At 46.1% G+C, this 15,397-nt stretch overlaps 1 protein-coding gene across 3 annotated transcripts in view; it reads left to right on the top strand.

The window, feature by feature from the left end:
* Window positions 1-15,397, top strand: part of LAMB4 (laminin subunit beta 4) — a 98,027-nt gene that overhangs the window by 34,346 nt on the left and 48,284 nt on the right. For all 3 annotated transcript variants that reach the window (XM_082691973.1, XM_082691974.1, XM_082691975.1), the window contains exons 14-17: window positions 929-1,008; window positions 1,573-1,723; window positions 6,949-7,080; window positions 14,617-14,802. In XM_082691973.1, coding sequence (XP_082548099.1) covers window positions 929-1,008; window positions 1,573-1,723; window positions 6,949-7,080; window positions 14,617-14,802 — 549 coding nt within the window. The remainder of the gene's footprint in view (window positions 1-928; window positions 1,009-1,572; window positions 1,724-6,948; window positions 7,081-14,616; window positions 14,803-15,397) is intronic.

The following is a 15,397-nucleotide window of genomic DNA, read 5'->3' as shown; positions in this document are numbered from 1 at the left end:
CCCACGCCAGCATGCCTGGACCGGGGGAGTTTTCACAACCACATCCTGAGTAAGGCCGGTCATGGCACGTTGTTTTTGCCTGAACTGACGTTTAGTTTTGGCAAAAATATCAAGAGTCCTGTCCTGTGTTTTGTAACAAGTTATGTCAACTTCTAATGTTTAAAATAAATCCTTTTTTTAGTAAAATCAGGCATAAAATTGTACCAAGCTAATGAAAAAAAAAAAGGTATATCGATACTACCTGTTATTAAGAACTTAATTTTTTCTGAGCATGTTAACTGGAGATCTGAGGGGGAAGTTTGTGTTTTTTTTATTTGAGCATTTAATAGTAAATGTTATCAGATTTAAGAACTGGTTGTTTGTATCTCACCAGCTGCTTATATTTAATAAAGGTCAAGATGTTGCAATGATGAAAAAAAGTCTCGAACAGAGCTGACTCTCTCACATAAAGTTTACTGTGCCAAAATGACTTATTTATAAACAAGTGAGCCTACTGAACTATGATATTCAACTAAGATCTCAAAAGCAGCTTGATTGAATTTTTTTTTTATCCCCAAACATTTTGGGGCTGTAGAAGCAAAAATCCCCAATGATTCTGTGGTAAGGGAACCTATTGGTTTTACAAAAGCAGTTGCGAATCAGCTAAAGCCCTTCTCCCCAGACTGGTCTGAAATTGGTACTGCTAGAAGACCCCATTGGTTTCCACCACATCTGAGCTCGGAGTCATCTGCAGACAACCCATCTGTCCCCCTCCTTTTGAGTCCCAGAAATGAAAGATACGTGTCCTCCAAGATCATTACCAAGTGTGCAGGCAAGAGAGGCTGGGTGATTGTCCAGGCCGTGTGGCTGTTTGACGCGAGTCAACAGTCTTGGACTGGTTTTAATATTACACTTCAGATAGAATCGGCTGAGCATTTTCTCCTTGTAGGCTGGATACTGGGGACTGGAAGATGACCTCCACGGCTGTTCTCCCTGCGACTGCGACATTGGAGGTGCTTATTCCAACGTGTAAGTCAAATGAACGGCAGTGTTCTGTGCCTACAGTCCTCGCTCACATTTCCACGTAAAAGCATCTTTTATCCCACTTTGCTCATAGTCATCAGGGATGGACTTTATTCCTTGACAAGCAGAGGGCGTTTAAAGGCGATGATCCTGAAGCATGTGCTACAGCCCAGTTGATTTATTTTGCTTGAAATATTCCTAAGGAAGAGGGAAACAGCTGTACCCCTGGGTATCCCAGGGAGTGGAAGGATGGATGCCTTGTGCGGCTTGACCTGCCTAAAACACCAACTTTTTGCCACCCTGTAAAGAGAGGTCCTACACTCCTTTTTGCAGTCTTCAGCGCAGAATCAGAGGAAAGAAGTGCTACTTGGGTTTTGTGGATCTGGATTGGCTTTTCAAGACCAGACACATGGACCCCATGGCCTCCTAACTTCCTCGTCAAGATGGATTGATCGATTCAAAGAGTGGGTCCAAATTCAGAGGGCTTTGAGCTCAGCACCCCCTGCCTTCATTTTATACCTGCCCGCTCCCCCCGCAACATTTGTGCCTGATGGATTTGGTCTTCCCCAGGTGCTCCCCCAAGGATGGACAGTGTGAATGCCGCCCGCAGGTCACCGGCCGCCGCTGCACGGAACCGGCCCCCGGCTACTTCTTTGCTCCTTTGAATTTCTATCTCTATGAGGCAGAGGAGGCCACCCCACTGGAAGGACGTGCGCCTCTGGTTCGTATTTCATCTAGTCTCCTTACAGATTTGATCTGATGGTGTGTCAGTCCATATATCAAACACACCCTTGAGAACAAGGGTAAGGTCGAAAAGAATGGTTTTGCCCACAGATGCAGATCGGAGTAGAGTTGAATTTATCACAGAACTGAAGATTATAGAAATTCTTGAGGGCAGAGTCTGCATTTTATTTAATCTCTGTAGTCCAGTTCTAGTACAGAGCCTGGCATGTAAGTGGGAATTGGATTAAGCTGTGATTTCAATTTTGCTCTTTTGATGTGCCCATCAGATAGGACATGTTTATTGAGCATCTACTTGTCTGCCTTCCCCATGGCACTATAGACCATGAGCAGGAAGGATGGAAGTGCATCGCATTCACCACCATTGCCCTAGTGCCGACCACAGTTCCTGACCCGTGGTAGGAACATCACAGACTCTGGAATGAATGAATGAGTAAGGTGCCTAACAGACGAGGACGCTGTGTTCTCTGCTCTCCTGAAGCCAGTCTCAGCTTAGCAGTTCTCGCTGAAGGCAGCCATGTTCACTGGAGTGTGTGATTGCAAATGTCCCTTGACACGCTACCTCGTTTCCTACAAGTCCCAGGCCTGTGGGCTCTTTTCCCTAAACATACTTTTCTAAAAGTCTTATTAGAGGAGCTGACACACACATATGTGGAATGATTAGAGAAAATACCAGTTAGACTCCTGTGACATTCCCAAGCACGTGACACCAGCCACAGGCAGGCAGGAATGTGACAAGGGAAAAGGTAATGCGAGGTGAAGGTCTCAAGGAGAGAAAGCATGTGAAGGTCGGTTTGGAAGAGGGGATTTGGAGGGAAACGGGAACTCATCCAGGTTCCAGCGATGAAGCCATTTCTTGCGATCTCTTCTTTATCTGGACACTGTTGGTGGGAGGGATGAAAATGCCCCTTAGGTGGCTTGGAATATTCCCTTTTACTGACTGGAATTGGGGTAGGGGACAGGAGGCTTTTACTGTCCCTACTTAGACTTACAGCTGTGGTGGGGGGAATAAAGCGAAACAATTCTATGTCCGCATTCTTCGCAGGTTTTTAATTTTGTCTTTATGATGGTGACTGGGAAAAAAAAAAAAACCTTTGGGAAAGGAATATTGGTATTTATAGTTAGGTTGTAACTATTGTAAAGTAATAGAAAATATGTATTAGTCCCTACCCCTGATACTTTGGTACTTTGACCAAAATATTAGAAGGCTCCTGATGAAGGGCTCCTAAATCCTTTGGAATTTCCTGGATGACAGGAGTGTCCTTTGTTCCAATCAGGTGACTTGATGGGCTTCTGGATAGGGGTTGGCCACGAGAGAAGAACCAGCCACGATTAGGAGCTGGGAATCTTCAGCCCCACCCCTCACCCATTCTCTGGGAAGGGGAGAGGGACTAGAGATGGAGTTAATGATTGATCATGCCTATGTGATAAAGCTTCCATAAAAATCTCCAAAGTATTGTGTTCAGAGGTGTCCAGGTTGGTGAGCACATCCATGTGCCAGGGGGCTGGTGCACCCCGACTCCAGAGCCCAAAGCGCCTGCTTCCAGAACCTCCCAGTCCGGTCCTTGCTCTGTGTATTTTTACAGAGCCTTGCTCTGGCTCTTTATCTGTATCCTTTATAGGATCCTTTATTGTATGATAAACTGTGAAACCTAAGTGTTCCCCTGAGTTTTGTCAGCGACTCTAGCAAATTATCAAGCTCTTGCAGCTGGGGGGGTGGGGTGTCATGGGAATCCCACTTTATAGCTGGTTGGTCAGAAGTCCCAGGAACAACCTGGCTTTTCTGCTGGCTTCTGAAGGAGGGTGGGGCAGTCTAGTGGGACGGAGACCTTAACCTGTGGCATCTGACGCTGAATCCAGGGAGATGGTGTCAGGACTGAAAGAAATTATAGGACACCCACCTGGGGTCAGAGACTTGGTGGGTGTGGGAATAAACCCGCACATCGGTGTCAGAAGCATTGTGAACGTGGTAACTAACAGTGAAACAATAGAAGGGACACACAGTGGTATCTTTCCCACACTACTATAAATACAATCGTTCCCATTGTTTCAGATAAGAAAACACAAAGCAGATGTAATTATCTAGTGTAGACGGACTGATACTGACCATTCATTCCCTGTGCACCATGTGGCGGGTGCCAGCAATCCATTAAATAGGATCATAACCTGTGGGGATGTAGCTCTGAACTGAGACTTGCATTTGATGTGAAGACTTACTCCTCTCTCCATGGCTTTAAGGAAATTAAAAAAAAAAAAATCAAGGCTATAAAACAGGCTTAAAGAGCCAGAAAGATTGCTTGAAGAGTTAGAAAGTCAACGGAAGACAACGGAAAGTAAATTCATGGTGGAACTGATGTTAAGTGTTTAAAAAATAGCATCATGAATAATTTCCTTTTCACTGAAAACATGATCGATAATTGTGGCAGAAAGGATTTAAGTTAGATAGGAATTATTTGTGCACTCATATAACAATTACACATTGTGTGCTTACTATGCCTTTGCTGTGGTGACTAAGAAAGCTTCCATGGGCCCCTGGCTGGCTCTGTTGGTAGAGCATGCAACTCTTGAGTAGGAGTAGAGTTCACTTTAAAAAAGTAAAAAAAGTTTACTTTAAAAAATTTTTTTAAAAACCCCACAAATTGGGGTGCCTGGGTGGCTCAGTGGGTTAAAAGGGGTTAAAAAAGTGGGTTAAAGCCTCTGCCTTCAGCTCAGGTCATGATCCCAGGGTCCTGGGTTCAAGCCCTGCATTGGGCTCTCTGCTCAGTGGGGAGCCTGCTTCCTCCTCTCTCTCTGCCTTTCTCACTGCCTACTTGTGATCTCTGTCAAATGAATAAATAAAATCTCAAAAAACAAAACAAAACAAAAAACCCACAATTTTCCATTTCGTTAGTACCTTGCACTTTGAGCTTCACATGCATTATCTAATTTAATTTTCCAAACAACCTAAGCGTGGGCATCTTTAATTTCCAGGCAGCTTCTCATATGATGAGGAGAGTGTTGCTTCGTGCAATGTGTTACAATTTCAGAGTGAGTGATCTTTTATGAGCAGGTCTCATGCACAAGTAGAATAATATGGGCTGAGACTTGAGAACAAGAAATGTTTCAGTTGGTGGCCTTGGTGAAAAGTTGTAAGTAATGGCTCACAGGAGAGACAGGGCAGGGGCGTTCATGGAACAGGAAGTTTGTACAGGGAAGAAGTATTGGAAAAGAACATTAGATTCTCTTATTAGAGAAACTGTATTTTATTCTCTGGGCAATGAGAACTCACTGAAGCTTTCTGAGCAAGGGACTGCCCTGAGGAAGACTGTCCTCAGTTTTCCTGTCAGTGCCGTCTCCTACAAGTGGGGCCCGGGATGGAGGGAGGGTGGACTGCAGTAGTCCAACAGGAAGAAGGAAGGGTTAATAGGTAGCGGAGAGAAGAGAAAGGATGATGGACACATGAAAGGGTGTGACTCCAAGTCCACTACTTACAAATAGTTGTTTAAACACTCTGGGGAACTAAAAATGATGATTAACTTTCTTGTTGGGTCTTCAAACAGTATGTGTATGTGTATGTGTGTGTGTGTATCTGAAGTTATCCAGGCTGCTGTAACAAAATCACCATAGACTGGGTGGCTTATAAACAACATAAATTTACTTCTCCCAATCCTAGAAGCTGGGAAGTCCAAGAGCAGAGCTCCAGCAGATTTGTGTCTGGCAAGAGCCCGCTTCCTAGTTCTTTTTCCGCTGAGTCTTTGCACAGTAGAAGGCACAAAGGAGTTCTCTGGGGTTCCTTTCATAAGGGAACTAATCCTCTTCATGAGGATATGCTCTCATGACCCAAGCACCTTGCAAAGGCCCCCCCTTTAAATACCATTGCCTTGGGGAATAGGCTTCTATATATGGATGCTGCAGGGACACAAATATTCAGTTGATGGCAACATCCTTGCAACTCAAAATGTCATCTATAGACCAACAAGGTTGGCATGACCTGTGAGTTCACTGCATTTGGAGAAGCTTAAGCCTCACCCCACACCTACTCAATCATATCTTTGTGTTAACAGAGAACTAGGTGATTCATAGACAGTTTGGGAAACACTGGTCTGTTTTCTTATAGAAATGATTTGTGGTCACAAAAAGTTAATATTGATTGAATTTAACATAGTATAAAATTTAATACAGTATAATTTAAGGCTAATTCTATAATATACCATCTGTATGAAATTAATAAAATAGTCTCAAATTTTGTGTTACATGATGAACTCAATTGGTGAGGGGAAAACAAAACAAAAAACAACAACGAAGAGGACAAATTGACATAATCCAGTGTAGCCTGTCCAAGGGTCCTCATCACAGAGGTCAGGCAGCTGGTCAGAGTGTGGCTGAGAATCAGAGCAGTCAACACTGGAGTAAGAGTGTTCCGGAAGCAGAGCTTCCACAGCTTCCACAGCTGAGCCTAGGACTGCACGCTCGAGACAACCAACCAGGGAACCTGTGAAATTAAAAATCTTGGTAGTAACACCAGCAACGAAACATCAGCCAAGGAAACACGCATGTCCAGAGCCCAGCAGCAATCTGGAACGGAGCCACTGGAGATTCTGACTGGGGTCACCCTGAGGACGTGTAGCAAAGAGAAGGCCGCGAGGCCAGGGTCTTAAGGAACCCCAGAGCGGGATGAATGCTGTTCCGCTGCTTCAGTTTGGCTGTGGGGATTTGGCTCTCCGGCTCGAACCTCTCATGGGAACCCAAAAGGCCAAATCCCACAAACTGTGAGAACTGCCAGGAATGGGTCTAGGGAGTGGCCAGAGAGACAATAAGCTAATGAGTCTGAGTCTCGCCGCCAGGCCTGTTGTGGACTTTCTACAACTTTCTTCCTGAGATTTCACATTAAGACAGCATTTGTGCTTTTTTTTTTTTTCACACCATAGAACTAATAGATAAGAATAAATGTTTCCCCAGTCTCGAATGTCAATGGGACACAGCATCCTTTAAAAAGAAAACCCAACACGTGCTCATCAGACGACCAAAAATTTCCCATGTTCGCAGAGGAACAGAAAAGTATCAACTGCCTCATGGCTCCTTCCTGAAACTATGAAATGAGAATCAGGATTACCTTCAGGCTGTCGGTTAATCGGAAACTCTCACCCTGCAGTATAACGGGAACTTTCGCCGGTTGCTTACCCTGTTTCGCCGGTTGCTTACCCTGTCGTTTCTTTTCTTGTTAAGGTATCGGCAACAGTGCTGCCTACATGTGATGTGTATTTCCAGCAACAAGGGAGCGATTTCACAGTTGACAAGGGCCGTATAATACTGAAGAGCAATCAGAAGCAGAGTGTGCCTGCTGACGAGCGGAGTGAGGTAATCCACTTCTTCATGGCTGTTGTCTGTCCTGCTGTTGAGCGAACAAGGAACCGTGCTCAGAACCAGGTGGGGCCTGGCTAAGTGCTCAGGCCTCGTGAGCTCCTCGTATCTTCCAGGAGGGGATGGACGAAAGGAGGACCCCAGCTCAAAGTAATTAGAGCCTCTGGGCCACACTTCAGTAGCTTTATTTCTTTCAAGACAGAAGTTTCTGGAAAGCTGGATTCTGGAGTCAGAGAGTCAGGCATTGCATAATTTCTTGTCATTTTAGTAAGGAAAGGTATGGTGCTGAGGAATAGTTCCCCCCTCTTTGGAGGGTAAAGGACATGGGGATATCCCTGGGGCTGGTGCATGGCTGTGCCCTGGAATCTGAGGCCATGGGATGTGGCCAGGGCATCCATCCCGCACTCCACAGGACCCCCCTCCAATGGCTTCAGAAGGCCGGAGGAGACCTGAGGACTTTGTAGCCATCCCACTATATTAGCGGAAGTTGGGGGTGCTTGAGACCCAATCATTCATTCGTTCATTCATACCCTGGGATCTTTGCTTACTGAACATTCCCGTGTGCGTGTGCACGAGTGCACGAGTGCACCTGTTGGAAAGCAAGTGAAATCAGCCGCTGGCTGTCTTGTGCATGAGTCTAGCACCTGAGGCAGTTCCTTACAGATAAGAGACCTCCTTGAGGGAATGAAATGCTTGGATCCATAACAAAACTATGTAGACGTGAAGCCTGCGCTTTAGATTGTTGTTGTAGACATGAGCCATGTACACAAACAGCTAATGGTGGCGGGGTGGAGGGAGCATCAGAGAAGAGGTGCCCATAACGTGATAGGGACTCAGGGTTAAAGGGAGCCCTCTCCAGCCGAGAGGAGCAGAGAAGGCTTCCTGGCCGGGGCTCTTCCTCCTGGGTCCACGCACACCCATATGGCGGTCTCGCTCTTTCTCTTGTTTCTGTTCCCACACCACATGCCCATGGAGCCTTCTCTGACTCTCTGCACTTCTCATTCTGAGTCCATCTGAAAGAAGAGAGTGGGAAACAGTGACTCCTCCCCTCCCCTGAAATGACCACCTCTGTATGACTGATTTGTAAAACTTCTCCTCATCCCTGAGGACCCAACACAGATCTATCCTCCTCTGACATTGCCTACCATGTCCCGCCATGGGACACAGTTCCCACTGGACACAGTTCCTTGTTTCCGTCTCTGGGGTCCCGTAGATCAGTCATTTTAAAACTGGAAGCTCCGTCTATTAGTAAGTGGGTTATGAAATCAATTGGCTGGGCCAGCTTGGTGCAACAGAAGAATACAAAACAAGGGCCTATTTTTGTGTGAAAATTTTATTTCTGTTTTCTATACATGTGGACATGGGGACTGAGTTGCTGTCTTGGGTTGGGTCCCCCAGAAACAGATATGACAGAGATTAGGATGTGCATGCATTACTGGGGGACACTCATCAGGAGAGCAAGTAGGGGAGCAAGGGCAGGAAGCTGGGGAGGAGAAAGCAAGGCAAGGACGAGTCTAGGATAGAGTCTAGCCTTGGCCTGGACCCGCGTGAGGTTGGAAGCGGCACAACAGAATTGTCCCCCATTGAGGCCCAAGGGCAGGCGAGTGGTGTCCATCGGTCGGCCGTGGTTGAGGCCATGGTTCAGGCCTGCCAGCGCAGATTCAGACGACCTCTCCGTGGAGGGGGCTCCCATCCGAGGGCAGTTCTCAAGAGGAGGGAGCAGTGCAAGACAGCAGCCAGCAGTCACAGCTGCTGTGGCTTGAGAGGGAGGCCCTGCGAGGGGCAGTGCTCAGATCCCTGAGCAGAGCCCTGTGTTCAGAAATCCGGGGAAAAGAACACTGAAGGTGCTGAAATATCTAGCTTCTTAGTTTCTTCCGTAGTCTTTCTCTCGTGACTTGTTAGTGATTTTTTATTTGCTGTTTAATGTCGTTTGAGGAAAAGAAATACGTAGAAGTTAAATTATTAGCCTGAATTGTACCATTCATCTTTGTGTCGTGCAATACCAGTTTCCACTGCAAACATGAGAGCATTTGGCTCCTGTGTAGGCCCCGAGATTGCAAGTTTGTGGTCACATATGCATCTCTAGCCTGTTCTTTCCAGAACAATGGAAGGCTGCACAAAACCAGCTCAACTTAGTTTTCATTTCACTTCTCAGTTTGTGTCGTACCGACACTCCCTACATTCAGCGTGCTGATGAGTAAGGCAGGACTGCGAGATGGGCACCCAGGAGTCACCTTATCTTTTATTCCTTCTAATCATCCTTCCTTGTAGGCTGCTGGCTGATACGGGGAAGCCACATGAATAATGGCTTTCTTCGAATGCCTTTGCCTTCTTTCTGTTTCAAAGCAAGCTCTGGTTGGAATGGAAAGCCTGGCTTCTTGGAGCTGTCAGCACCCTGCTTACTCAGTCATAAATGTAGCACATTTGCCTTGTATGCACTCTTAGTCTTACCGAACACATGCACATAGTAGGTCCACTTAAACGCTATGCTCACTGGCATCGTGTGAGCTCTTTGCAAATGGGAGCAACTAAGCACATAGTTGGCACATCTCTTCCGCTCAGATGTGCCCTCCATTATCCCAAGAGACTTCCTTCACAAACAACTTCAAAGATAAAATTACGATTTCAAGATGGTGACAGCGAGCAGGAAACCAAACCCTGGGCCCTTTGGAGCATGGGACCCTCTGCAAGTACACACATTGCATGCCCGTGAAGCCGATCGTGCTCATTTGTTTCTTCCATTAAGTTCCTTCCATGCAAGCATGGGTTCCCCAGGATTCTCATGGGTCACTGTTCCCAGGAAGATTTATAAAAGGAGACTAGTGGGACAAACTGCAGCCTCAGCTGTGACAGTTGGTCCCAAGGTTGTAACTGATACTCTCTATCTTCCACCCTTCTTGACACCCATTTTAGAGTCCCCTCATCCTCAACTAGCACGTCTGTTGGGGTAGGATGACCTAGACCCTCATCCCTCCAGGGTCTGAGCCTCTGGTTTCCATAGTCTCATCACGCTACACGTAGGGCAGTGCCAAGGGTGTCTTAGTTGGGCCACCTCAGTGCCATGGATACTCCTCACGTCCTGATTATATAACATCAGTCCTTCCAGTGATGGTCGTTTCTTCCCAGGCCTGCTGGCCTACTGGCATGAGGGTCCTGAGTGACTAGGGAGCAGCCGTAGCTTTAAGTTTAGTGGAGTTCTTTGTTCCTACCCAAGAATCGAGACGTCGAGACCCACAGAGCCTAAAGTTGAAAGCATGAGAAGCCCAAATTCCCATGATCACCATCAGTGACAGTGAACTTGGCTACTCCCACTTGATTTCCAAACCCATGTTTTCTGCCTGTTGGGAACACAGCATTACATAAAAGACTTCACTCTAAGGAGTAAACAAACTCCATAAGAATACTATCCTGCCTCACAGGGTGTCATTTCAAAGCTAGCTGAGCTGACACAGCTTTAAGAGAACCCCCCATTCCAATCCCATCTGAGATTAGAGTCTTCTGGAAGGCTAGGTTTGTGTAGGAGCAGTGGATCTCAAAGTCACAAGGCCACTGCTATATTTCTTTTGCTGCAAAGTGAGTCCCTTGAGCCGAGGAAGTGTTCTGCTTTCCCTCACTGGTGGTTCAGACACTCTGTGAGCCCTCCGGGAGTGGTGCCAAACAAGTGCATAGACTGTGAGATTCTCTATGGGAGACCATGTAACATCACTTTGGACCAAGGGACCCAACTTGATCTTCATGAAGATGAGATGAAGACTCATCTTCACCCAATTATATCCTTTAATATAGGAAATTGCTGTAATATTTTGTGGAATACCAGGATGATTCAAACCCTCTGGGGCTAAACTATTATAGAGTGAACAGAGAATGAACAGCCTTGGGGCAAGACTGAATACACACAACTGCTCACCCTGAGTCAATACAAATTGCTTCTGTTCCTTCTTCTATATGAGAATGGAGAAGAACACATTTTGCATTTGAATAGCTGTATATCATATACGAAGGTGGCGTTCGACTGCTCTGGTAAAGATACAAGTGGGACTACGCTGGTTAGGTTTGTATTAAGTCTGTAATGAGGATATGATGGGAATCGCCACTGAGTCCTGACAGTGACACTTGGAGGATGCCACTGATTTGCAGTATTGTTTTTTGTTTACTATATTGGCTTGGTGAGGAGAAAGTGGAGGAGGATGGGCACCTCAGAAGATTTTACTTGGCATTTCCTACTATAAGAGCTCTTCTTTCAATTACCTTTCAATTCAAAGAGTCAGTGTCCACTGCTAAGCAGGTCTATGCCAATTACATACTCAGGAATTGGAGGAAATAATCAGTGGGTGGTCCACTAAGTGCAGTGAATCCACTGCAAAAAGAACTTGGGCCAGGACTCCATATATTACCTGACCCTTATAAGCCCCTCTTCTAACAAGGGGACCATGATGGCTGGGTACATGGTTTACACTTGCCTTGGTTTTGAAGAGTCTTTCTTCATGGGGACCTGGCCTCTTTTTGGTCATCAGGTTCTGGATCCAAGAAGTGGCTCAAATCTAGGAACTTGACAAAGTATCATGTCTTTCCATGAGGGCAGCTGACCTCAACTTTTCACTAATTCATACTGGATCACTTTTGATTACATATATAAAGCTTTGTTGTCTGCCCTTCCACCTTGCTCCTACGAATACCATATTCTGTTAATCATCTGCATAGAAGATTCCTATGTGGCAGGTCCCCTTGTCTCCTACTCTAACCCTTGCTGCCCATTTTCATAATTGTACCCATCGTGCTTTTGAGAGTTAAGACATGCCCTGCCTTTGATAGTTTGTGGTCCTGTCCTTTGCAGTGACACTAAGGAGCTCAGTTCTGTAATGATGAATCCCACCAGCCTACAGAGGATACTCAACACTCAGCTCTTCAGGGATGCTGGTGCCCTACTCACCAGTTCATTGCTTACTGTCCTGATACACAGCACGTTCCCTAGGCCTTCAAGAAACATAATTAATGGGTGTGTTTTCTGGTCCTGTATTTTAGATCCATTCTAGCATGACTGCATGACTTACTGACCGTGAGCCTAGTATCCCTTCTTCCAGAGCCTGCTAATACTCTTCTAGAACCTCTGCTTCCCTTCCTGAGAGTCACAGCTTTTGCCAAGCTTCCAAGAGCTGCTCCAGCAATATATTGGATCGCTCTCTCAAGGCCCCAGGGCTCTTGCCAGGCTAATTAAATCCTACATTACTAGTGACCCCAAGTCCACATACTGTCTTTATCCAGTTTCATATTCCGCTTCCCTGCTCTAACAACCTCAGGATCCATAGCCAGCCATTCTTTCCCAGTTGCTACTGGTGTATGTTAGCCAGTCCCTCTCAGACATCCAGCCCTTTCCCAGTCAGATCATGCTGAAACTTGACCCTAATGCTCAGGCAGGTGGTCAGGAGGGGTAATATAGGCAGGTCCGGGGGAAGGTGCACATTTTCTTCCAAGGCACCTGCATCATTTGAGGTTTCTACATTGTCCTCAAATATGGCTGGGGTGGAGTGGAGGGACTCTATTTTCCAGTAAGGGTGAGTGGATTATTTCTATAGTCAGAGGGTGTTCAGGAGAACCTCAGGGTTCAAGGTTCTCGTGTGCTTCACCCCTGTCTTAAAAGCCCTCTTCTTCCCTGTGAGGGGCCTGACTTCAGTATAGGTGACTTACCGAGAATTCAGGCTTTTCTGCAGTTCTGCAAGTCCTACAGCGAAGTCCTGTGCTTGGTCTTCAGCTCTTCCTGCCACCTAACTAAAGGAGAGGAGTCTTTAAAGACCTCCAAGGAGGTGGGCCCTCTGATCCTCACACTAGGCTTTGAATTAGTGAATGACTGCCCTGAACCCGTCATCTTCTCTCATCCAAGCATCAGCGGCATTCAACAACTACCTCCTATTGCTGCAGTCCACAGTCCTTATAATTACTGCTCCCTTATATCTCTCAGTGCCAGAAATATCCAGTGGGTGCCCCGCTTCCCCCTTTCTCTTGTCCCAAGTTCTCCACAGGTGACAGCTTTAGTAATTGCTCTGCTAACCACGTTCCAGGGATCATCATACAAGTTACACACTGGGGTCCTCATCACCAGCTGACCCGAAAACCATCCTCCTCCCAAAGTGCATCTAGGAGCCTGCTTCTGGGTAAAAAGTCAGGCGCCGACTGTCTTGGGTCAAGTGCCCTAGAGACAGAGCCGAAGCCTGGATTCAGGTGCATATGATTTTTTAAGGAAGTGCTATTCAGGAAAACTCCAGAAGAGGAAGACAGAAACAAGGGTGAAAGAGTAAGATGTGGTCTCAGGTAAAACAAACTTTGGATTGATCCACGAAGGAGCTCAGAAGCATAAACCGTGGACAGAGTTGTCCTCAGCTTTTTATAGCCTTGTATTAAGAAGCCATTGGTTGTGAGCTACCCTGGGAGCAGGGATGGAGGTGGGCTTGGGGAGGAGGTATAGGAGGCCAGTTCTCCGGAGAAGGAGGCAGCTGTGAACTCTTAGAAGCCACACACAGAGCAACTCATGGGTGGGTGCTCCAACCAGGGAAAGGGGATCCCTGAGGGACCCCTACAGGGTCTATGGCGAAGGTATACAGATATGTTACATGTATCTGTTCATTGAAAGCTCACCTGGCCGATATGGTTTCTTAATTACATTTCGGTCTCCAATGCCAGATTCTAAACTCTTCCACGTCAAGGACTCTGTCCTATTCATATTCGTGTTCCTAACCCAGGGATTGGCGTTGAATTGTTACTGAATAAACCTTTATCAGACAAAAAGGAGTTTGGGGTAGATCACAGAACAACTTGAACTCCAGACGAAGTAATCTGGGTGTGACTCCGTTGGCGGTTGGAAAGCGTGTGAAACACTTATTGGCAGGGGTGGTGATGAGGGCAGAAAGCCACAAGAGGCAGAGTTCCGGTAGAGGCTGCAAGCCTGGGGAGGCAGAGGCGAAGTCATTAAAGTATTATCTACAGGATTCAGATGGCCCCAGGCTGACAGCCAGGATAGAGACCATCAGGGATTCTAATCAATCAAGTGTGTTACAAGTTTTATACTTCTATGCCTCCAAGCAGATAGAGGAGCATGTCTTATATTTGCATGGAAGAGATATCCAAAAAACAAAAGCCATGTGGGTTTTCTCAGCATCATGAATAATTAGGAAAAGCCCATGAAGTAAGCATGGGAATATTTTCTTTCCTTCCATATTTTGGCCAGAGTCCCATAGTCATATCTGAGAAAATCCAAGGTCATCCGTGTGGAATTTGTTCAGTTCATTAGCACGTGGGGTACTTAAGCTTAAAGTGATTTCCAGTGACATTGCTTTCAAATCAATCATTCCATACGGTAAGATATGCTGCTGATTCAGCACGTTATCCTCAGCTGCCTTCTGGACCTGGCTGGAATAATTTACTCAGATGTATCATATACACATCAGGAAATATGTGCTTTTTTTTTTTTTTTTTTTTTTTCCTGAGCTCTTCCAGGACTCGACTGTAGGCAAAGCTGTGTGCATTCCTCTTCAATTTTAGGACTCAGTGACTTTTGGCCAGGTGCCTGCCTTTCACGTGGTTTTCCGAGAACCAGTTCCTGGAACCCCTGTTACGTGGACTGGACCTGGATTTGCCAGCGTTCTCCCTGGGGCTGGCTTGAGATTTGTCGTCAGCAACATTTCCTTGCCCATGGACTTCACCATCGCCCTTTGCTACGAGCCTCAGGTATCCGGCTGCTTCTTCAGGGGTAAGAGGCTGACTGAAGTACATTCTGGAGCTACAAGTTTCCATTCCGGTCTTGCTAGATAGGGTCAACAGAAAATGATTTGCAAAAAGTTGAACATCTGGAGAGCATTAGAAATCAAAGAGTTTCCTAAAAATATTAAAACAACACAGTAAGCCAGAGGCACACATGCTTTATTCCATGGAGAGAAGCTGAAGTTGACGCTACGTATCTCAGGTGCAAGATCTAGGGAAGCGGGGATGGCATGTTTGTGTAAGAACAATAAAAAACTAAAATAACACGAATTCTGCCCTCCTGGGACTTTTTCCTTAAAATTTTCTAAAACTTCAGTAAGCTAACCTGTGTGCAGAGATTCAGGTTCATGCAGAAGAGACATTTATTTTGGACTTGGACTTGACCCTGAAACAAGAGAAGAGCTAATGGCAGGCTGCTCCTCTTGCCACCTCCCCCTGCCTGTTGAGAAAGATCTAAGACAGAACAGAAACCAAACCAGAAAAACACTCCATCTAGAGCAGTGGCCCCGAACTTTTTCTCTGCATAATCTTTTCTTTGATAGTCAGAAGCCCCACAGACCAT

Source organism: Mustela nivalis (genome assembly GCF_964662115.1).
Source record: "Mustela nivalis genome assembly, chromosome: 12".
In the NCBI taxonomy this organism is placed as follows: domain Eukaryota; kingdom Metazoa; phylum Chordata; class Mammalia; order Carnivora; family Mustelidae; genus Mustela; species Mustela nivalis.
Note: the sequence above shows the minus strand (reverse complement) of the source record. Positions and strands in the feature narration are given on the sequence as shown.